Here is a 24,190-nt window from a genome sequence, read left to right as displayed (position 1 = left end):
TAAAACTATACAACACAAAACCTGTCAGTGGTGGTGCATGCCTTTAATCCCAGCACTCAGGAGGCAGAGGTAGGTGGATCTCTGTGAGTCCAAGGTCAACCTGGTCTACAAAATGAGTTCTAGGACAGCCAAAGCTAAACAGTGAAATCCTATCTACACCCCCAAAACAACAACAACAACAAACCTATCCAGCCGGGCGGTGGTGGGGCACGCCTTTAATCCCAGCACTCGGGAGGCAGAGGTAGGCAGATCTCTGTGAGTTCGAGACCAGCCTGGTCTACAGGAGATAGTTCCAGGACAGGCTCCAAAACCACAGAGAAACCCTGTCTCGAAAAACAAAAACAAAAACAAACAAACAAACAAACAAACAAAAAAACCTATCCAGCCAAGTTGTTTGACTGCCAAACATCACCTTTGATGACCTCTTCTAACTCACCTGCCCCTTCACAGAATGGCTGGTGAAACAGGTAAAGAAGTTGTCTGATGCTTCATGCTACCTACCTCTTCCTGCTGGCTTTATTCTGTGTCTGACTTGAATGTTTTGTCAAATCCTTTCCAGACTTTTATTTCCATGCATTTTGAAGATGGACCACCACTCTCATCTGGATGAAGTTCTTTGGAGATACTTTCTTTTTTTAACTTTCTTTTCTGGTTTTTCCAGGTAAGGTTTCAAGGCCAGCCTGGTCTACTGGTCTAAAAAGTGAGTTCCAAGACAGATAGAGCTGTTACAGAAAAAGCCATGTCTCAAAAAAACAAAACAAAAAACCAAAAAACAGACAAACAAACAAAAAAACCAAAACCAAAAAACCCACAAAAAACAAAAGCAACAACAAAAACCCAAACAAACAAAAACTGTAAGTAAACTGAAAGGTCAGACACCCAGGATGCTTTCAAACAGAATGAATATCTCCATCTGAAAGCAAAAGGTATGTCACACATCCACCTTAAACCACCATCTCAGAACCAACTTAGGGCTTCTCAATCAAACCACAGGATGCTGGAGCCATGGAAAGACCATTTCCCTGAGGCAGTGCCAGGCACTTGGGTACTGGGAGATGATGTTCGCACTGGATGCCGATCTGGGGGACTCCTCTGGTGAAAAGTGGACTTTCCCAGGCTGTAGTGGTACATGCTTTTAATCCCAGTCCTTGGGAGGCAGAGGCAGGTGGATCTTTGTGAGTTTGAGGCCAGCCTGGTCTACAAGAGCTAGTTTCAAGACAGGCTCCAAAGCTATAGGGAAACCTTGTCTCGAAAAAACAAAACAAACAAAAAAAAACACAAAGAAAACATGAATCAAAGCTTTTTTTGTATGTTTGTTTTGTCCTGGGATTACAGGCATGTGCCTTCATGCCTGCTCTTAATACACTTTTAAAAGGAATTGGTGAAAACACCAGGGAGGCGAGTGATGTCAAGGTGGGAAACCCCTTGGATAGTGCTGGAATGTTTTCTGATGACATTCTTAGCCTTTGATTGGTGTTCCTACATTCCAGAAGGATTTGCCTAATAGTCACAAGGATGTTAGGTCACTCATAGACGTCTGCAATTAAAGGGTAATCCTCTATTTAGGGGATGAGATAGCCCAAGATAATCTGACTGGGACCTGCAACATTCCTGTCCACAGTCATTGACGTCCACCCTGCCCCCAGACTGTGTTTCTCTGTAGCTTTGGCTGTCCTGAAACTGGCTCTGTAGACCAGACTGACCTTGAATTTACAGAGTCCGCCTGCCTCTGCCTCCTGAGATTGCTGAGATTAAAGGTGTACTAACCTCTTTTTTTTCCAGACAGTCTCCTGTATCCCAGGTTGGCTTTAAACTCACTGGACTTGAACTCCTGGTCCTCCTGCCTCTGATTTCCAAGTGCTGGGATTGCAAATGTGTACCACAAAGCCCAGCCTTTCAGCGATATGTGTTTGTTTAAGACTGGAACTTACATTTCTTGCTTCCTTTCCTTCCCTCCAACCCTCCCATATACTGCTCCCTTTGAAAATCATTGCCTCTTTTTACCATTGTTATTGCATACATATGTGTATTTCTATATACATTTATTTTTCTAAATATAACCTGTCTCACCCATATGATGTTACTTGTACACATGTTTTCAGACTTACCATTTGGAACTGGACAACCAATTGTTGTACTTGTCCCTGGGGAGAACCAGCTCTCCTGCTTCTAGCTTTACTCAATTGCCTGACATTCTTTTTCTTTTTTTTTTTTTTTTCAAGACAGGGTTTTGCTGTAGCTATCAATCAAGCCTATCCTGGAATTAGCTCTTGTAGACCAGGTTGGCCTCAAACTCACAAGGATCCACTTGCCTCTGCCTCCTGAGTGCTGGGATTAAAGGTGCGTGTCACCACCGCCTGGCTCTGACATTCTTTATGTAGGATTGAGGCCTTGTGGGGTTTTCCCTGTCCAGTTTAGCATATTCATTGATATTGTCCTTGTCCAGCTCACTTTTGGGTGGTCATGTTGGTGAGACTTTAGGGATGTAGCTTCTGATGTGACACAATCTCACAGCGAATTCCCTGGTCCTCTGACTCTTACAATCAATCTCTCATCCCCTCTTCTGCAGTGTTCCCTGAGACCTAGGTGCAGGAGTTGTTTCATAGCAAGGAAATGCATCCTAAGGTTCACAGTGAGCCAGGCAGGGCACCAAGCAAGGACTTTGAGAACACAAAGGATACAAAGTGATCCGGTACTCAATAAACACATGTAGACGGATTGAATCCATTAGGCCTGGGCTCCACAACTCTGCATTTTGATTGGTGGTGTTTTCTGTAATAGTCTCTACTCCACAACTCTGCATTTTGATTGGTGGTGTTTTCTGTAATGGTCTCTATTGCAAATAGAAGTTTCCTTGGTTGGGGTGAAGATTACATTTATGTGAGTAAAAATCTGTTAGAGCACTAACCCTCAGTGTAAAGTCTTAGATTTCATCATCAAAGACCTGTCTTAGATGTTCTCTATGCGTTTTGATTTTAGAGAACTTGTTTTGTTTTGTTTGTTTGTTTTTCGAGACAGGGTTTATTTATGTAGCTTTGGAGCTTGTTCTAGGGTTTGTTCTGTAGATCAGCCTGGCCTCGAACTTACAGAGAACCTCCTGCTTCTGCCTCCTGAGTACTGGGATTATGAAGCATACCCACCACCGCCCAGCTTGGAGTACTTCTTACGTGTCCAATATTTTAAATTGCATTTAAAACACGCGCGCAGGCCGGGCGGTGGTGGCACACGCCTTTAATCCCAGCACTCGGGAGGCAGAGGCAGGCGGATCTCTGTGAGTTCGAGACCAACCTGGTCTACAAGAGCTAGTTCCAGGACAGGCTCCAAAACCACAGAGAAACCCTGTCTTGCAAAACCAAAAAAATAAATAAATAAATAAAAAAAATAAAATAAAACACGCGCGCAAGCATGCGCGCGCACGTGTGTGTGTGTGTGTGTGTGTGTGTGTGTGTGTGTGTAAGCCTGAAGACAGCTGTGGGAACTGACTCTCTCCTCACGCTACGTGGGCCCCAGGGACTGAACTCGGGTCGACAGGTCTGGTGGTAAACACCTTGACCTGTTGACCTGTTGAGCTGTCTCACCCACCCCAAGCCCAGGTGGACCGTGTGTTTATTGAGTACTGGATCACTTTGCATCCTTTGTGTTCTCCAAAGTCCTTGCTTGGCGCCCTGCCTGGCTCACTGTGAACCTTAGGATGCATTTCCTTGCCAATCTACAAGCTACGTAACTTCAGTTACAGGATTGCTCCGTGACTGCACCCAGCGGCTGAGTGTTGTTGAGAAAAAGCACGTTTGTGTCACTCCGCCCACCTCTCAAAGATTTGTCTAGCGTTCCTAGACCTCTGCCCAAGTATGTCCAATTTGGGGGCTGGAGAGATGGCTCAGTGGTTAAGAGCACTGACTGCTCTTCCAGAGGTCCTGAGTTCAATTCCCAGCAACCACATGGTGGCTCACAGCCACCTGTAATGAGATCTGGTGCCCTCTTCTGGCATGCAAGCATACATGGAAGGAATGTTGTATACATAATAAATAAATAAATCTTTAAAAAAAAAAGTATGTCCAATTTGTTCCTTTCCAAAATGACCACCACATGGCTTCTCCTGTTTTGAACCTCCCAGCTGAAGAGCGCGCCCGTTCCTTTCTGCAGAAAGCAGTTGCAGGGTGTGATGGTAGACAGTAACTATAGAGGACCTAAACTAGTAGGGTTGCCAACTGCCGTGCTGGTAATACACACAGCGGGGCTGGGGAGATGGCTCAGTGGCTAAGAACATTGGCTGCTCTTCTAGAGTTCAGTTCTCAGCACCCACACGGCAGGTCACGGCTATCTGTAACTTCTGTTCTAAGGGATCCGACATCTTCATACAGGCAAACACCAATACATGTGAACTGAAAAATAAAAGTAATTAAAAATCTTTTTAAAAAGAATATCCTGAAGCAGTAGTGGCCCTTGCCTTCAACATCTGCCTTAAATGTCCATCCAATGTCTCTATTCTGTATATAGCTTAGTGGCAGAAAACTTACGTGACATGCTGAACTCCTGAGCTCAGTCCCTGGTGTCATCAAGAGTAAAAACATTGAGTCCCTCTCACTTTCTCTCTCTCTTCCCTCCCCTTCCCCCTTCTCTCAATAAATTCTCCACTTAACAAAAAAACAAAACAAAAAAAAAAGACTAAAAACATTGAATACACACACACACAGCAGGGGGGTTCTCTGTGTCGCTTTGGTTGTAGACTGAGTCTTGACTGTGGCACCAGCATGTGACCTCAAGGGGTCACGCATTTATCGCTTTCTCTTGAAGGAGACTTTCATTATTGCTGTTGTTGAGATAGGGTCATACAATGTAGCCCAGACTGGACCTAGAATGGATCTGGCCATCTTTTTCCTCAGCCTTCAAAGTGCTGAGGTGTGACCCACCACCTCTGTAGTTGAGGCTGGCTTTTCTGATGCTCACAGTGCTGGCATTACAGGTCTGTGCCGTCACACCTAGACACCTTGAATTCAAACCTCACGAGACTGATCTTGGATTTTTCTTGTTGCCTACCCAGCACAGGGCCTGGTGTCATCTGTCAGGCAAGCCCCACCCCCCACTACTGAGCCACACCCCAGGGCTCAGGGCACCACAGAGCTTTATAACAGTTGTCTAGAACTCACTAACCTTTGTGTAAATGAAACAGTTTCTTCTTTCTCTCTGTCCCAGACCCTACTAACCACCATTCCCTTTCTACTTCTGTGGTTCTCTGCATAGCTTGTAACTGGAATCATGCAGTGTCTGGATCTCTCTCTCTCTCTCTCTCTCTCTCTCCACACACACACACACACACACACACACACACACACACACACACACGGTCTCCCTATATACTCTGCCTAAGGTCCTTAAAATCCATCATGTTGCATGTTGCAGAATGTCTTTGCTGAGACTAATAACACTGTATAGGATGTTTCTCCAGGTCCATTCACCTCCCCATAAATTTCTGTATTAGTCTCAATGATGATGTAATCTCTCTTCATTTAAACAGCCTCACACATTTCCATTCATTTTATATAAAACCCATGATTCTTGCTGTGGTCTCAAGGCTCTCACTCTCCACCATCCTGGCTACTTTACCCCCCACCCCCACCAGGTCTCACTGTGTGACCCTGGTTGACCTCAAGCTATCTACTTAGACCAGGCTGGCCTGGAATTCAGAGATCCTCCCGTCTCTGCCTTCTGGATTCTGAGATTAAAGATGTGTGCCACCTGATACTTTAGCTCTTGAATTGTTCTTCCCTGGCCTGACCTTCCCCAGCTTTAAGGACTGCCCGGCGGTCATTTCTCTGCCTAGAACATCCACCCTGCACGCAGATCACCCTTCTAATGTCATTCTGATCTTAACTATTCTGGTCTTAACTGCCAAATTGTAGCCCAGCTTTCCACACAGCTGGGAAGGTGGCATTTTAATGGTGAAGTGCTTGCCACCTCATGTGACACCTGGATTTGATTCCCATCACTCTAAGTAAAGGAAAGAAGAAGAAAGTCCTTCCATAGCTATCTAGCTCGAAATAACCCTCTGGTACTCTCCTGAGTATCTTGCTTTTAGTATTATTTACTTATTGGTGGAGTTTTGCTATTCAGTCATGGCTGAACTCAGTGCTAAACACACCCCGTGGCACCACCACTAGCTGGGCACACCTTTTTAATTTTTTTTAACTGTTTCTCCTTATCACTACTGAGGACTTTTTCTTGGGGGGGGGGGGGTTTCAAGACAGGGTTTCTCTGTGTAGTCCAGGCTGTCTGGGAACTCGTTCTGTAGATCAGGCTGGCCTCGAACTCAGAGATCCATCTGCCTCTGCCTCCGGAGCATGAGGAGTAAACGCACACGCTGATGCCACCACTACCCTGGCAAGTATTTATGTTAATTCATCTGTGCATTTATTTCTAGTCTGTCTCTGGTACATTGTGAACTCAGAGAGAGCTAGGATCATTCTATATCCTAGTTCAAAGTTTGCTCTGGGGCTGGAGAGATGGCTCAGAGGTTAAGAGCATTGCCTGCTCTTCCAAAGGTCCTGAGTTCAATTCCCAGCAACCACATGGTGGCTCACAACCATCTGTAATGGGGTCTGGTGCTCTTCTGGCCATCAGGCATACACACAGACAGAATATTGTATACATAATAAATGAATATCTAAAAAAAAGTTTGCTCTGCTTCTGACCGACACACTGAGTGTTCTAAGACTCAAATGTTTTAAGACTAAACTACAAATGCCTCTCGGTGGGTGTTCTGATTGTGGTGGCATTTGTATTCTGATGAAAGCAGGGGGATACTGTTTTGCAGGAGAAAGATAAATGGAGATTGGATAAAGTATTAAGCCTAGCAAAAGGAGCTTGCATTCCAGGTCAGATGGAGTTACATTATGAAACACTGCTTTAAAAAAAAGAAAAAAAGGAGTTTGCAACCTAAATTCATGTTTTTAAACTGCTAGTGTGTGGGGCACTGGGGGCGCATGCCTTTAATCCCAGCACTCAGGAGGTAGAGGCAGGAGGATCTCTGTGAGTTCGAGGCCAACCTGGTCTACAGAACTAGTGTTACACAGAGGATTCCCAGTCTCGGAAAAAAAATTGTTTTTATAGTTCCTTTTTTTAAAAAAAGTATGCCTTTTTATTGGTTGAATTCAATATTACTTAGCAAAAACACGCTACTTTTAAAAGTATAAACAAGTCTCAAAATGAAAGTATGCAAGTTATGTAAAAAGAATTTTCTAAGCATTCACCACCAGAGGGGGTATAGCTCAGTGGTAGAGCATTTGACTGCAGATCAAGAGGTCCCCGGTTCAAATCCGGGTGCCCCCTTAAAGGTGATAGATATTTTTCCTATATAATCCCATTGCAATACAAAAAATGCCGCCTACCCTTCAAAATTTCCCCATCAGAATGTTCCTGGCACTCCAGAATCGGCAATCCTCATGCACTTCTGACGTGGTGGGCTAGTGCTGGTCACATCTTTCTCTTCTTTTTTGGGGCCACAAGAGTGTTGAGGTGTGAAAGCAGTATTACTTTTACCTAGTTTATCTCCTGACTCAAAAGACAAAGGATGAATCCAGATGCAGAATGTTTATATACTTTTTTAAGATGTGTTACAGCCAGGTGCGGCTGTATGTGCCTGTTACTCCCAGCCTTTGGTGGCAGTCAGAGACAGGAGGATCAGATTTCAAGGGAGTATAAGATTAGCCAGGGCCTGTATATCAAAATGAAGGCCAGCCTGGGCTCCATGACATCTGTAGGGAGGGGAGAAGAAAAGACATGATCAAAAGATATAAAAATGAGAACCTTCTTCACTGAGAAGTTGAGGCCTGAAAAGTACAATTTCGAGTCCAGTGCCTGGGAAGCTGGGAAGCGAGAAGCACTAGTCAGGTATTTCTCGGCTTTGCCCTGCAGCTCTGTTCTATCCCCCTTCCTGTTCGGCCCAGCAGAGAACCGCAGTGGGAACTGGGAGGCAAAAAATGCACGAGAGTATTCCCCTGGGGTCCTGGGATGACACAACCAGATTCCGTGTTTAAAATACCACAGCCGCACCCTGACCCAGGCAGCACGCCTCTGCACGTCTCTTTTGCCTTTTTTTGGGCAAAACCTAGTCGAGGGGGCTGCCTTTGATCCCCTCTTCTCACCCAGATTTCTTCCAGCACAGGTACCTTAAGCCAAACGCTCGGCGGATGAACACCTGTCCCCATTTTGAGGATTTTAAACCCGATGGCTGTGTAGGAACACTCCTGTGATCTTCAGAGTGGTCCTCGGGTCCCTGAGTGCCTTACCTGGAAAATCTGTCAAAGTTAACTGGCAAGGCCTCACCACTCCAGGTCTACACAATAGGAAACCGGGGATGTTTTAATGAGCCCTCCAGGTCATTCTGGAGCACGCCCGAGTTCGAAGACCACCGCATTAATTCATATTTCTTGGCTTTGGGATCCTACTCCTTGGCTCTGTAGAGAGCTGATGGGTTCGCATTTGCGGGTTTCACGTTCTGGAAGCGCTTTTACTTGGTCCACATCACCAAACAACAAGGAAGCTAGAGAAGAACATAGAATAATAAAGAGCACAGGATGAAAGAAACAGGAAAAAAAGAAAGCTTAGGTTGGAGAAGGGCTATGTCGGTGAGTTTCCCTCTTCTGACCTACCCCTTACCCTTACCCTCACGGGACACAGAACGCCAACCTCGGGAGTGACCTTGACTCCTGAACCCAAAGTGTGGAACCATCCAATCAAAACCCGCAAGGCTACCGTGGGTAGAAACTACCACTCTGGCGCCAGTCAAATGAAGTCGCGCAACTTCTGTTCCTGACAGCTGAACATAAACACGCGGCATTCTTCTGCTGCGTACAAGGCAAAATGAAGGTTTTCTGCTTAGACTGTAAAATGAACAATAATATTAATCTCTTCTTTACACATTTTAACCCAGGATTGAATCAAGACCACATCTGAAATGATAAATATTTTTGTTTGGCTATTAAAGTGAGGAAAAGACTCCGAGGGGGCACCCGGATTTGAACCAGGGACCTCTTGATCTGCAGTCAAATGCTCTACCACTGAGCTATACCCCCGCGCCGCAACACGGCTTGGAGCAAATTCCTTTCAGTAGTAAGATACTGTTGTCGTTGCTACACGGATATTACGAGGGCAAGGGAAAAGAATGAAAGAGCAAAGGGGTCAAGCTAAAAGTAAAGGATGTCTGGATCCTAGGAACCCCAGGAATGCTGCAGTTCAGAGGCGTAGCGAGCGTGAACACCCGGACGCGCTGAGTCCAAAGGGAAAGGGGCAGGTACCAATGTAGGAGAAGACGTGGGCGGGAAGGGAACTAGCTGGGGCACGGGGCGGGGCAGGTGGGGTTCCCCGCAGGTTCACCCTGGGTACCCACTGGTATAAAGAAAGTCCCCGAATCTGGAGAATCCGTATCATCTCCACCCTTGTCTGGTGCGTGGGGTCGGCTCTCTCACGGGAGATCTGGCTTTGCCGCAGTGGCGTACGTGTCTTCAACGGAGGAAGGGCCGTGGCCAGGGGCTGCAGTCAGTCGGGGAGCCTAGGGGCGCGGGAACCCAGGGACTTAGGGGCTTCAGCACCCACGTCCTGCAGCCCTCCCCGGAACCCGCCCCCACGCAGCCCCCACGTCGCCCGGGGAGCGCGCCTCGTCGCGCGCGCCCCTTTCCGCGTCCGAGGCGCGTCCCCGCCCCAGCCAGTGCAGCCCCTCCTCCCCACCGTGTTTATTAGGGGAAGGAGGGCGGAGGCGGAGGCCAGTTCCCCAGTTCCAGTCGCCGTCGCCTGCACAGTTGCAGCCACCGCCTCTCAACTGCTCGCCCAAGGAAAAGGGAACGCGCACGATCTCGGGCATCCCCGCCCCAGTCTTTCTCCGGAACCATGAACCCTAACTGCGCCCGGTGCGGCAAGATCGTGTATCCCACGGAGAAGGTGAACTGTCTGGATAAGGTGAGCTCCGGCACTCGGCGCCGCGGGCGAGGCAGTTCCAGTGCAGCTCTTAATCGGGGCAGGAAGGAGGGACGGGGTCCTTGTGGGCTTTTCCCTGTGATCCTCTGAGCAGGGAAAGAAGGTGGGAGGTGACTTGGGGTGCGGGCACAGACCCCAGTCTGGAACCCGGGAAATCCAAGCGAGGCGGTGGGCAGCCACCGCTGGAGAAGGGTGGGTGGGCTCTGTGTATTGGGGCTGAGAGGGCTGGGAGGGCGGGAGGGCATCAGGGAACCAGGATCGTTGGGGTGTGTGCTGGAGGTTAGAGGTGCAGTCCCGCCCCTCCGGGGCCGGGAGTGAGAGAGGAGACGGCCGCTCCCTTTCCCCGCGGCGCCCAGCGCCAAGTAGGCGGAAGCGCGGGGCGCTGGGGTGGGGGGGGGGGGGGAGGGGGCTGCGGGGGCGGGGCGGAGGCTGGGGCCAGCACAACCCTCCGGGCTTGGGCTTTGGTAGTCCAGCTTCCTGGCCTGGAAGCTGGGTCGGGTCCATCGGCCAACGAGTGCCAATTGTGGTGAAAAGGACTTAGGGGCAGGACTGGAATCTCATTTTGAGACCCCCCTCTTTTGAACGACCTGCTGGACTGCCCCCCCTTGCCGGTTCCGTGGTTGGGGAACCCGCAGACCTTCTTCGTAGCTTTCCCAATCCCCAATTCAAATTGCAAGCCACTCTGGGTGCTGGGCAGCCCAGCAGGAGCTGGGCGGGGTTGGGTGCTGGGGTTGGGAGGGTTGGAGAGGACGCTTCTCCGAAATCTGAAATTGTGCTCAGCCTGGAGACCAGCTTGGAGAACAAAGAGCTAACTTTTCAGAGCTGGTTTCATCGATGGAGGGTGGGATTGGCTGACTTCTGGGGAAGCCAAGGAAAGGGGGATTTTTTTTTTTTTTTTAGCGTGGGGAGAGGGTAACCTTCTGGAAATTAGCTGTCCCCTAGGGGCTCTTACACGTCCCCAGCCCAGGCTGGACTCGTTCATCTGGTTGCCATTACACTTTTGCAAGGGGACTGAAGAGCAGATCTGGGTGTTTCCGGTATAGTTTGAGGTAGGACCCTTCTGCCTAAGGCAACTTGTTCCTTCTCTGTGTACCCTTCTACAGGGACACCTCTGTGGTTTGGCTCCTCATAGGTACATTGTATCTAGCTTCCCAGGCTGAATCGGAGTTTACCTATTCCCACCTTTATGTCTGAACAGGCTATAGGCCGGCGCCTGAAAGAGGGGATCTAGTTTTGTTGAAAATGGATACTTCATTGGATACTGTGTCTCTCCTCTCCGTGCTAAGATTAGTTCATTCTGAGGAACCTTTGACCCCCAAGTTCAGGTTAGGAGGTGTGTGTGTGGGGGACTCGTTGTTCTGAAACATTTGAACTTTTTTTCTGGAGGAAAGTGACATGGGGTTTGCGAGACAGGAGGCTTGGAGGAGTTTATGGAAGGTGCCCACCTGCTCAGTCACTGTACTAGCCCCTGGAGGGTAGGGCTTGAGTTTGTTACTACTAGATTGAGACCCCCCCCCAAAAAAAACCCCAAACCTCCAGAGATAAACTGTCCTTACATGAAGGTCTTTGCCGTTCCTGGCCAGGTATTTTGACCCCTGCATTTGCAGTTCCCTAGGCCATCAAGAGGCGATGAACGGTGAAAGGGATTGCTAGCCTGGGAAGTGGGGGACTTAGTTCTAGCTCCAGGTCTGTGCCCATGAGCTTTATGAATGGTTCCAGGCCTCCGTATTCCCTGTCACCAAATGTGTATTGATGATGTCATTGCCTTGGAGGTGAGCAGTGCAGGGAGTGTGGTCAAGGCTGTTCTCTCCTCTTTTCTGCCCAGTACTCCAGCCACACTCCTTGTAAAGACCTTCAGTGCTCTGTGTCACGGGGAAAGGGGCAGGGATCCTATGTGTCCCAGCTAGAAGAGGATACTTAAGTTGGGGTTGCCCTGGGAAGTGGGAGTGGGTGATTCCTTCCCGATTTTAGAACTTCCCCTAGCGGAAGTGACCCCGGACAGGCATCTGCCTCTCTCCTAACCCCCCCCCCACACACACACACTGGAAAATCCTGCTGTCCCTTCTCTCCCTTCCGTGCCCTCCAGGCAGTAAGAACAGATGGGAAGAGAGTGCTGAACTGAGTCCTTGGGTTTGGGGAAAGCTCAGTCCCACAGGCCGGGGCGCCACTCAACTTCCCAAGGCTTCCTTTCTGCTCCACAGTTGGGAGAGTCAGGTGGGCTGGCCTGATTTCCTGGAGCAGGACTGGAGCAGGGCTGTGTCCTTGATGGCAGTCTTTCTCTTCCTTGAGCCTTATCGCTCAAAGGCAGAAGTGGGTAAACTTTCTCACCAAGGAAAGCCACTCTGTCCCCAACCGGTAGTACCGGTGCAGAGATTGGATAGATAGGTAGTACCGGTGCAGAGATTGGATAGATAGGTAGTACCCGTGGTGGTGTTTGAGGAAGGAGGGTGTCTGGGATTAGAGCAGGAAGGAGAGCCAGGGTGACCTCATTCATTTAGCAAATATTTATTGAGCACCTACTTTGTATCCAGTGACCTACACTGTTGAGAATCTGCCACATCTTTCTCTCACTTTCTGTCTCCCTCAGCTTCTGAAAACAAGCGGAGACAGGGGATTGGCCCACTGACAGCTGCTTTGGAATGGCCCAATAGAGAGGGCCTCCTGCCCTAAATGGCTGTCAGGCAAATGGGGGTGAGGTTCGAGGAAGGTAGCTCCGATAGATAGGCTATGAGCCCTATGAGCAAGTGTGTCCCGCCCTGCCTTTTGACATTGGGGCGAGACACTGTCATTACAAAGTTCTTGATAGCCGGGCGATGGTGGTGCACGCCTTTAATCCCAGCACTCGGGAGGCAGAGGCAGGCGGATCTCTGTGAGTTCGAGACCAGCCTGGTCTACAGAGCTAGTTCCAGGACAGGCTCCAAAGCCACAGAGAAACCCTGTCTCGAAAAAAACAAAAAAAAAAACAAAAAAACAAAAAAACAAAGTTCTTGATAGAGAAATATACAATGAAGTTGCTCAAATTGCAAAAAAAAAAAATTCTCATACTGTTTTAAGCAAGTTTACTGTTTTGTGTTGTGTTGTCACTTTCCCGATGACCTTCCCCACCCAGAGGGAGGAGGCTGATGGACAGTCAGTCTCCTTCCTTTTAGCTGAAGTTTTATCTTTTATTTTTTAGCCCTCCTATCTCAGCTCCCTAAATGATTATAGTCATGTGTTACTATGACTTGCAAAGTTTTTTTTTTTTTTTTAAAGACGGGGTCTCATGTAGCCCAGGCTATCCTTGAACTCCCAAACCTCTTCTTGCTTCTACCTCCCAGGTGCTGGATGTCAGATGAATTCTGCCACCACACACAGTTTTTGCAGTGCTGAGTTGTGAATGCAGGATTTTATCTTTGAGGCCAGTAGTCTGGACTACATAGTGTATTCCTGGGCCAGACAGAGCTACGCAGTGAAACCCTGTCTGGGGAATGAGTGGTGGTCCTGGGACCCTGAGGGCTGTGGCTCAGGAAGCTTCAGGTTAACTAGAAAGGAACTGTAGAAGTGCTTTGGGTTTATAAGCTGGGGGCCGAGTTAGGCTGGAGGCCCAAGCCTGGGTGCTGCTGGTGTTGTGACCCTAACTCTAGGCTACAGGAAGGGAGGAGTCTCATACTCCAGCCCTGAGTCACTGTCACCCTAGGGAACAGGTGACAGGCTGCAGGTACAGGGACCTGAATGAAGCTCCTCTGCCCTCCTCTACAGTCTTGGAGCCACAGAGTCTGGCTCCAGAGAGTGGGATGCTTGTGGGGGCTTCTGTCCCCACTGGCCTGCTTGTCTTTCTGTGGAATCACCATCCTACACAGCATTTCCGACAGGACGGGAAGGGAGGTTGTCCTGGCGCCTGGGGTCTGACTGAGCAGCATCACCTGTGACAAGGGACACCTTTGGAGCACTATGTCCCCAGGTGTGTCACAGATCCCGGGAGCGCATGCTCAAAGCCTGTCCCAACCTTGCAAACGGTCACTCTGGCTGTGAACTAAGGCTCCTAGGCCCTCTTGGGATAGTACCATTTTCTTCTCTTAGCGTCCTTCCCCCATACCCGACAAGAGACGGGATGAAGTTTCTCTCATTCTGGAGTTGGTTCATCAGCATTATTGAATGAATGGCCATTTCCTGCCTCCCCAAAGCAGTGGCCTTTTGATTCTCCTACAGTCCCTGGGGGAGATAATTGTTGTGTCCCTGCTTTACAGATGTGGAGTTAGTTCTCCCTTGGTGAGTCACCCAGCAGATCCTCAAAAGAGTTTCTTTTACTCTTCTCCTGAGCAGCCCAACAAAGGACAGATAACCACTCTCCCTTGTCCCAGACTGATGTATCAGATTGAGAACACTGGATCCCTTAGGATCTCTAGGGGTAAACCGCTAACGGGAGCAAACTCTTGGGGGCAGCCTGGAGTCTCCTGAGGGAACCCTAGGCCAGGTGTTGCTCTTCCTCCCAGGGCTTGGCTTTAGGGTGAGGGCCTGGCCATCTGCCAGAGATCTCTTTCCTGATCCAGAGTCTGACAGGAGGTGGCCTTGGAGGTCCCTAGCCCTAGGACAGTGTATTCCTGCCTACCGTGTGAAAGTGGGTCATGGTCTGGATTCTGCAGAATGTTTTTCCTGGCAGGCCCCTGCGGGGATGGGGGAGGCAGGGGCCCAGGCAGGGGCCTGCAGGCAGAGGCGCAGACTGGCTGGTGACAGAGCTGGGGCAATCTGCCAATGCCTCCCAGTCAGGGGAATCTATGGGGGAAGGACCACCCTGTTGTGATTTTTCTGGGGGTTTTTATGTTGGGGTTCTGTGACACCAACCCCCAAACAGTAAAGATTCTGAAAGTTACCGAGGGTGGGGAAGGAGACAGTGACTGTAGGGTGGACCCAGGTGGGGGGTGGGACCAAGCTCAGACCAGCCGACCCTTTACTTCCAGACATACAGCTGGCTTTCTTCCCAAAGAGTCGTTTCCCACATTGCCTTGCTAACATTCCCTGTTAGATTTTTTCCCCCCTTTGGGTCCCCTTGATAGGAAAAATGTCCCAATAGAGGACGATTGCCCCCAGAAATAACCCTGGTGTCTGGATGAAGTGTGCTGAGGTTTGGGGGCGGAGTCCCAGCGACTGAGCTTCCTTTCTTCCGGCCCCTCCTCCAAGTGTGTCGAAACTCTCACAGTTTGGGAAACGTGTTCTAAAAAGGACTTTGCCGGAGTCCTTTGACAGATGCCTGGGAGTCAGACCTACCGTTCGCTCAGGCACTTTCTGAGGTCTCCCTGGCCCCTCCCTGGCCTCTGGTTACCTCCTTTGGGGATCGGGAGTGTCTCCATTGACTGCTGAGACAGGCAGATACAAGCAGCCAGATGCCCAGCCAGCCTAGATTCTGGAATGGAGTCTCTCTGCTTGGTTCCCCCCACCCCCAAACCACCCTGGATTAGTCTTACTGGCTCCGTTCTAGAACTCTGGGTCTACCGGGCTTGCTCCTCTGTCCCACGTACACATGAGCTCTAGTTGGGCTGTGTGAACGCCTCCAGTGTCCAGCACCTGCACGGAAGAAGGAGGTGCCAGGTGCTTTGCTGGGGGCAGGTGGTTTCTCATGAATCTTTAACAGTCCCAGGAGGACTGACTATATCGTATTCTGCAGACAGGAAGTAGAATCTGACTCCCAGGTGCGGTGTGGACAGGAGTGAGGCCAAGGTCATCCAGCTCTCTGGGTGGGGTGGTGACGTGGACACACCTGGAGTCTAGCTGCAGGACTTTAAGACAAAGCTCTCTTCTGTCCCTGCAGGGTGTCTCCCACCCTTCTCCAGATGGGGGTGGGAGAGGCGGCACTGGACAGGATGTGGGTGTGGCTGTGGCACTTGGGACTCCTCTAGTTGGGATCTTTTGGGAAGTGAGAGCCAGCTGAGCTGGAGCATCCTGGAGGGTAGCTTAAGAGGGTCAGCCGCTTAGATGGAGGATAGGTGTGCCCTGGTCTGGGCTTTGTGCCACTGCCTGGGCTTTCTTCTCCAGGCTTGGTAACAGAGGACATGCTCCTTCCCAGTGTGCTGCTTAGCAACGGAGTGCCGCTTTGCATAATCAATGAGGCCCATCCAATTCTGGCCTGAAGTGGTCTGGGGAAGTGGAGATGGCCTTTCTGGGGGCTGCTACCTCCTTCATGACTGGGTTTCTCCCCCCACCCCTGCCCCTTACTCTCGGATCTGATCTACTCGCTGTCCAGACAGCTAAGTAATTGCCTGGTGGGACCTGATGGGGGGAGGGGCGTGTCAGCCGCCGGAGCCCGTGACCTGAAATGGCCCTGTTCACCAGGTGGTGTGTTTGGTTTTTTTTTTTTATTTGTTTGCTTTTTTGTTGTTTTTTTTAAAGGCAGGGTTTCTCGGTGTAGCCCTGAGACTGTTCTGGAACTTTCCACTCTGTAGACCAGGCTGGCCTGGAATTCAGAGATCCTCTGCCTCTTGAGTCCCGGGGATTAAAGATGCGCACCCCCACCCAGCTTCCCCAGGTGTTCCTACAGCCTTGGGCATGGGTCCTACCTGGGTGGAGAACTTGAGTGCCCAGTGCCTAGGGAAGTCCTGCTGTCTAACAATCACGTCTCCCTTCTGTTCCCGCCCAGTTCTGGCATAAAGCATGCTTTCACTGCGAGATCTGCAAGATGACCCTGAACATGAAGAACTACAAGGGCTACGAGAAGAAGCCCTACTGCAATGCGTGAGTTTCAGGGGAACACAGGCGTTTTCCAGGCACATGACTTCCCTCCCAAGCTCTCCTTTCCCCTCTGATAGCCCAAGGTGACATTGTAGCACTTGCACACCCTACTTGATAGATTGTGATCACATTGTCCCTTCATAGCAGAGTGTTCTGTCCCCATTTTACGGATGAGAAAACAGGCGCGCGCGGGGCAGGAGGGGACTTTCCCAGGATCATCTGGCAAGGCTAACGTGAGGCTGGCTTGTAGACCGCCTCTGGGCTGTAAAGCCAGTGGGCTGCTTCCATTGTACCCTGTTGTGCAAAGGGCACGGCAGGGATTAAGAGGCCTGTTCTATGCCTGCTGCATTGTATCCAGGCTTGGGAGTGTGAGTCTCCCCTTGGCTTTTTCTCATTGGGTGGTTCTTTTCTCTATTGTCCCTTCTAGAAGGTTCTATAGACCTCTTGCTTCTTTTCTTTGTTTTTGAGAATACAAAAACATAAAAGATTTGTTCATTTATTTTATGTATATGAATGTTTTACCTGCATATATGTACGATACCACTTGTGTGCCTGGTATACATGGAGACCAGAAGAGGGCATTAGATCCTCTGGAACTGGAGTTATAGATGGTTGTGAGCCTCTATGTGGGTGCTGCAAACTGAACCCAGGCCCTCTGCAAAAGCAGCCAGTGATCTTAAACACTGAGCCACCTCTTTAGTCCCCTTATCATTATTGAGATGGAGAAGGGTGTGGCCTGACACTGTCCTTTATTCTGAGAGTTGCTAGCTTGGGTTCTGTTCCTTATATAGAATCCTGTATTGTGGGCCAACTGGATGCAGGGCTTGGGGAGAGAGGCCACTGTCTCCCACCCTAGAGGGACACCATCCAGGAGGAGATAGGGTTGAAAATCTGTCTCTAAGGGGACTCATGAGTAGCAGATGCAACCTCGGCGTTAGGTCCAGAGCGGGTGCAGTAGCTGACCTCAGGTGACCTCAGGCCACTTGCAAGGGCTGGGCTTTGAGGTAGGTGGCAAGATCCGTAATCAATTAAGTTTCTGTACTCGTTTGTCTCACATAGTCCAGGCTAGTCTAGTCTCATTTGTAGCTGAGGATAGATAACCTTAAACTCCTCCACGCCTTCCCCTCCAGATGTGTGGGTTTCTAAACACCCTTCACCATGACCAGCTGGTCTCCTAATTGAATTCTCCTTAGCCAAAGTTTACCCGAAGGGAAACTGGAGACTTGTCTCTTTGAGGATAGACCATATGCCCCAAGACCTTGGGGGCTTGAACGCTCACCAGACACTTGTTGCCTGCCCTCTGCTGTATGCCAACCTGTCACAGGTGCTGGGAACCTGATTTCTGATAAAATCTCAAACTCAAGAGGCAGCATGACCATTGTTCCTTCTAAAGGCCCAGGCCATGGTGGATTTGAGTAGAGGAAGGCCCACAGATTTTTTGGCCCCTTAGTTCTCCTGATTTCTATGGCTCCTTGGCCTACCCAGCCCCCCCAGCCCTCCCAGCCCCAAGGGAAATGGGACATTCTTTGAATTCTTAAGGGCTCACACAAACCCTGATTCTCTGCCACTTCCTCCCTCCTTTGGGGAGTGGGGTGGGGTTCAGAAAAACCAGGGCACTTAACTCTTTGGGTGCTGGACTGCTTCAGACTGGTCTGCCAGGCTCCTTTGCGGGCATCTTCTGGGCGGGCCTCCACTTCCCAGAAGTCTGACTGAGCTTCTGTGAGCCCAGGCTGTAGCTCTCCGCTCTCTTCTCTAGAGAGTTTACTTGCTGCCCGGTGAGCTCTGGAGAGACAATGCTTTCTATAAGAATGTCCGTAGCCCTGGTACCGGAGTTCTAATTTAGTCTTCTTGGGGGAGACGGGCAGCAAAAAGGAGAGGAGGAGAGCCTGAAGACTTTGGGGTTCTGGGAGAAGCAGGAGCTGAAGTCTTCCCTGCTTGGCCAGTCACCAGTCCTATCCCCTTCCTGACATTTGGCTAGGGAACAGATTGGTATCTCTCCTAACTTTGGCCCTATACAGGTGACCTTTGACCTCTGGCCCAGTGGGTGTTTGCTGGAAAGGACCTGCACTGAGTCGTGTGTGTTGGCATGCCTGCATGCTTGTGTGTGTGCTGGCATGCGTACATGCTTGTGTGTGTGCTGGCATGCTGGCATGCTTGTGTGTGTGCTGGCATGCGTACATGCTTGTGTGTGTGCTGGCATTCTGGCATGTTTGTGTGTGTGCTGGCATGCGTACATGCTTGTGTGTGTATTGGCATGCCTGCATGCTTGTGTGTGTGCTGGCATGCGTACATGCTTGTGTGTGTGCTGGCATGCTGGCATGCTTGTGTGTGTGTCTCAGCTGTGCTGCACTTCATCCCAGCTGCATCAGCCTCTTGGCTGCTGCACCCTGCTGGCTTTGTGTCTGCTGTCTGCTGAGCTCCTTGTCCCTGGCCAAACACAGATAGGTGGCCCCTGCACCTGTCTGAACTAGGGCTTCCCCTGCCCTAGACCAGATTCCTGCTGTGTGCAAGGCCCTGGGTCAAATGGTCACTTTATTCTCTCCCATTTCCAGCTGACTCTGAGCCCATGTACATTCAGGTTCCTGAATCTCAGGGCTTCTGGGGACTAGTTCCCTCCTGCACGCTGCCGCCGGACTCCTTTCGGTCCTGGGTGTGTCCGTGGACCCCAGGGTAGGCCTCCTGTTGCAGGGTGCTACTCCCCTCCACCAGACTAAGCCTGGCTAGGGTGGGGACACACAGGACCAGGTGACGTCTCTTGGCAGTTTGCCAAGGCTCTAGGCCACCCAGGGAGTGTGGGCTGAATCTGGTGTGCAGGGAATTTCTGTGTGCTGCCTATTCCTGGCTAGTGTCAGCCTGGGGGCAGCTTAGGCTCCTGTGGAAGACGAGGAAATGAGGGAAGAAAGCCGCGCGTCCCTTCTGCCTTTCTTAGAAAGTGACTGAAGAGTGGAAAGGGCTCTATTTCTCTCCTTGCAGCGATGTGTTTGAGGTCGAGGCAGGGGCATGGACACAGGCTAGTGCTTGCAACCAGCCTGCCTGGTGTGGTGAGCCACAGTCATGCAGTTACACACTGTCCTGGAGTGGCCCTGCACTCTCCGCTGGGCACCCTCTGGGCTCCCACTGAGATTCCTGCAAGTCAGCTATTCACTGGGGGGTGGGGGTGGGGCACACTCCTACCTGTACAGCAGCCCAAGGTGCCTGCTCACCTGTTCTTTCAGGAAGCTTCCAGGTGGGTGGAGTGGGCCCGCTTTGTTGGCTAGAGAAATATTTATGCCCTGGATTATTTGCTTTGTAAATTGGATCATCATTGTCATCATTATCATCGGAACCCTGGCTCCTGCAAACCTTTTTCCTCCCGCTGGTTCTATGCAAAGAAGCCACAGAGTGTGGAGGTCAGGGCTGGGGTTGGGGTGACAATGGGAACTAATTGCCTTGGGGACCTGCAGGCCGGCTTGTAGGCTAGGAAAGGAAGTGAGACCTCCGTAGAACCTTCCCCCTCAGAGTGACCGCAGAAATCTGGGTTCCTGATTCAGTTTACCTGAACTGTGGGGTGAGGGGCTAAGTTGAGAAGAGTGGAGATGTCCTTCCTGCTGGGGACTGTGACTCTACCCGTTTCCAGGGTCGAAACTGGCAGTAGAATCCAGTCACTCTATTCTAGCATCCGGATCCCAATCCCAGTGTGCATGAAACAGTCTCAGGTAGCCCAGGCTGGCCTTAAGCTGTGTAGCCAAGGATGACCTCGAACTCTGTGTGTGTGTGTGTGTGTGTGTGTGTGTGTGTGTGTGTGAGAGAGAGAGAGAGAGAGAGAGAGAGAGAGAGAGAGAGAGAGAGAGGGGAAGATGTGCAGGTCTGAGTGCCCGCAATCACATGCCAGTGCACTCGGGTAGAGCTTGATGGGTGCAGGAGTGGGTTCTCTCTTTCCGCATGGGGTCCTATGCCTCGCTATGATGGCCCTGGGTTGGGGGCATTGGTGGCATCTCAGGCTTGCCTACCTCCCCCAAATTATCTGCTTCGTACTGGAAAAATTGAATCAAATATGTTGGGGAGTTGGGAGAAACAGGGGTGAGGGGTGTGTGTGGTATATTTGGGGGTGAAGGAGGCCGGCAGAAACAGGGAGACAGTGTCAAATGCAGCCATCAAGCCACACTCTCTGCCACACTCCCCCTCACGTAGACAGTCAGGGCCTTAAGGAATCATGGGGACCACTCTCTCTCCCAAAGCCCCGTTTTTATTGATAAGGAATTTGAGGCCCAATATGTCCACGCCTTACTTAGCTTGGCACAGTTTTTTCTCTTTAAGAGAAAAGTATGGCCATTGTTTAAAGTTGTTAGTGAATGAAAAAAGAATGGAAAGGATGCAGGGTTTCACTCTGTCCGCAAAGCCTGAGCTCTTTCTCCAGGCTACCCCTCATCTTCTTGATTGCTCACTTGGACCCTCTGGCCAAACAATGCCTCCTTGTTTCTTTCCTACCCCTAACACTTCAGTCCTGTAGGCTGGGGTGTGGGGATGTGGGGGTGGGAGGGTAGCTGGTAAGAATCAGGGCTAATGGGACCCGCCCTCTCTGCCTGCTTATGGGCAGTGTTCCCAGCAGGGGCTTTGTGGGGAGCCAGAGGCCGGATGTTAAGGCCATTTTCTTCTCTCCTTCCTTTTTTTTTAAAAATATTTATTTATTCATTATGTATACAATTTTCTGTCTGTGTGTATGTCTGCAGGCCAGAAGGCACCAGACCTCATTACAGATAGTTGTGAGCCACCATGTGGTTGCTGGGAATTGAACTCAGGACCTTTGGAAGAGCAGGCAATGCTCTTAACCGCTGAGCCATCTCTCCAGTCCCCTCCTTCCTTTTGATAGAAACCAAAGTTCCTTGTATTCTGCTGATGTATTTTTTACTCCTCTCTTTGAACACAAAGCTGTGGTTTTTGAAGAAGTCCCAGCCTAGAAGGGATGATGCTCCCTGCAAAAATGGGGAGCTGGGCATTGAGAGTCTGTAGCCTGTCCTTGTTCAGTCTCTGGGATACAACTCTTGCCCACGCTGTCCCACACACCCCTTGTCATCTTGGAGCAGCTTCACGATGTTTTCCTGCCGTGGAAGAGTGTCTTAGGTCCTCGTTGCCTGAGATGGAGGCCACTTCTGATGCTTTGGGTCGTTGTCGTCTCAAGGGTTTCAAAGGTCAGACTGGGAAATAGGCTGGGCCTGAAGGGTGAAACAGTGTTTGGCAGCCACCTTGCCTATGATAGCTTTCACAGAGCTCTGGGAGCTGGAGCCGGACCAGAACCATCTGCCCTAACAGGTCTGCATGCCCTCAGCTGGCCAGGCAGCTGTAGGGCAGAGGACAGTACACCAAACTAAGTCTCTCTCCTCAACTCCAAGCCTCGGTTTGTATGCAAAGTTGTCATCCAGGTGATGCCTGCCCTTTCCAGCCTCGTTGGGTATTTGAGGAGGGTTGTGCACCTGACAGCCCGTGGAGGAGCTGAGCTGTGAACTTGTTGTCGTGGAGGAGCTGAGCTGTGAACTTGTGGCGTCTGTGTCTATGCCTCCCCATTCCCGCCCCCAAACAAGCTGCCCAGCTCCCCAACTACCTTCTGGATACCACAGGCTTTTCCTGCTTTCATCTTCCTGGATGCCAGGTAGCTTCCTTGTCCCTCCCAACCCAGCTTCCTGTCCTATTGGCCTCTCTATGTGTCATTTCTCCCACCTCCCACCTCCGCCAGAGCTGTCATAGGCAAAGACAGGTCTGTGGCTCGCGAAGGCACCACAGTCTCTGGGAATGATTGATAAGGGGCTAGCCCAGGAAGGGACAAAGCAGCTGTGCTCTATGGCCTCAGCTCTGCCTCTGTACCTTTACACTGCCTCTCATTTTGTTTTTGTTGTAGCCTGGAGATGTGGCTGGGGTGGGAGGGTCTTGTGGTCTTCCACACTGGTGTGCTTCTGTCTCATCCCTACTCCCTGAATCTGAAGGTGAAAGGTGACTTCACCCCGGGTCGGAGAAGGAGGAGAAAAGTAGAATCCTAGCAATGGTTTCTGGAAGGTCGTTTGGAGTCCTCTTCAAAGACCTCCATATTGGGGGAGGGGCTGCGCTGGGGCTCTGGTGTCCTGCATTCTAGAAACAAACCTGAGCACAGCTGTCTACAAGAAACCAGCCCAGGCCCCTTGGGCATCTTCTGGGTTGAGGATACTCTTGCCGTCTGTCTTCCCCTGCCCCCATACCCCATAGACCTCTCTCTCCCTCCTTCCTCTCTCCCTTTCTCTGCTCTCCTGCCTGGAGCTGAGGATGAGGTTGCCATGGGAACCTGAAGCACAGGAGCTAGCAGGAGAAGGGAAAGGCAGGGTTGTCTCACCCAGGGTTGGGGGCTGTGAGGAGGGGACTGGGCTAACCCATCAGGAGGGATGCAGTGGCACCCTTGTGGAGCCCTGGGGTTGGGTGTAGCCGCCCACTGGACTGTCTGGAGCTCCTTAATCCGCTAGCAGTGATACAGGGTTAAAGTCCTTTCCTGTCCCTAGCACTCCGCAATCCACGTGTAGGCCCCCCCATTAATATTCCTGCTCTAGGGGGTGGCTACAAAGAGGTGATGAAGTACCCCCAATCCCATCCAGAGCGAAGGATTTGGTGCTTGTTGGAGGGGCTCCTGGGATCTTCTGATGGGGTACAGGGTGTAGCAGAGGGACAGGGTGAGTGGAGGAGCCATGTGAACATGGAGGGTCCACAGCTGCCAGCTCCATGTCCAGGAAATGCTTTTCAGTTCAGAGGACACACCTATGTGTTAATCACTCCCGAGGAGGCTGCTGTGTGTACGGGAAGCTGCAGAACTAGGGAGGGGGTGTGACTGTCTGCACGTGTCTGGTTATCCCTGGGCCGATGGAGATGGCTTTCTGCCTTAAGTCTGTGCATGTGGTCAAAGGAGAACAATGCGCAGGGTTGTGGGTGGGCTTCTGTGTCTGTGTGCTTGTTGGGTTCCTGCCTTCTCTCTCCAGGCCGCCTCCACTCTGCCCCGCAGGAAGAGAATGCTAGCTGGTTCTCAGACTTGACCCCTCCCAGCTGGCCAGAGCTGCCTGGATCCTGGATCCCCTATTTCTGCTCTATGCATCTCTGCTGACAGATGCCCCACTCACCCTGGTTTGTGTCCCACTTCCCTTCAGAGTGGGCCCAGTTTGTGTGGCGGGTCCTTTCTGCAGTCTTATCTCCCAGGCTCTCAGGACCCAGACAGCTCACTTCTGTTCACGTCTCGTCTCTAGGAACAGAATCCTGCTTGATCCTCCTGGCCCTGGGCAGGAGCAGGAATTTTTGGATGGGCTCCTGAGCTGTGGGTGGCCTGGCTGCAAGGCACTGGGCCAGACCTGGGGGTGGGACCTTGCCTTTGCCTGCCTTTATCCACAGCCATGCCAGCTGCCAGCTGTGGGCACCTGTGTTTGCTTTTCCCATCATCTCCCTCCTCTGGCTAACTGGGATGGATGGCCAGGACCCACATGGGCATCACCTAGGCCTAGAACAGTGACATCAGCAAGGGGGTGAAGATGGTCAC

At 50.8% G+C, this 24,190-nt stretch overlaps 1 protein-coding gene and 2 non-coding genes across 4 annotated transcripts in view; 2 read left to right on the top strand and 1 right to left on the bottom strand.

The window, feature by feature from the left end:
- Positions 1-7,254: 7,254 nt before the first annotated feature.
- Trnac-gca lies at positions 7,255-7,326 on the top strand. The gene has a single exon. It is a non-coding gene; the product is annotated as a tRNA-Cys (tRNA).
- A 1,673-nt stretch (positions 7,327-8,999) lies between these two features.
- Trnac-gca lies at positions 9,000-9,071 on the bottom strand. The gene has a single exon. It is a non-coding gene; the product is annotated as a tRNA-Cys (tRNA).
- A 77-nt stretch (positions 9,072-9,148) lies between these two features.
- Positions 9,149-24,190, top strand: part of LOC121456660 (LIM and SH3 domain protein 1-like) — a 40,211-nt gene continuing 25,169 nt past the window's right edge. Inside the window, exons 1-3 of one of the 2 annotated variants that reach the window (XM_041665025.1) lie at positions 9,149-9,289; positions 9,736-9,951; positions 16,580-16,674. In XM_041665025.1, the coding sequence (XP_041520959.1) occupies positions 9,161-9,289; positions 9,736-9,951; positions 16,580-16,674 (440 nt within the window). In that variant the 5' untranslated portion in view covers positions 9,149-9,160. Of the gene's footprint in view, positions 9,290-9,735; positions 9,952-16,579; positions 16,675-24,190 lie in introns of those variants that run through there. The other variant, XM_041665027.1, reaches the window with a different exon arrangement.

Source organism: Microtus oregoni, unplaced genomic scaffold (assembly GCF_018167655.1).
Source record: "Microtus oregoni isolate MIOR12 unplaced genomic scaffold, Mior012 000015F_ref0000493, whole genome shotgun sequence".
Lineage (NCBI taxonomy): Eukaryota > Metazoa > Chordata > Mammalia > Rodentia > Cricetidae > Microtus > Microtus oregoni.
Note: the sequence above shows the minus strand (reverse complement) of the source record. Positions and strands in the feature narration are given on the sequence as shown.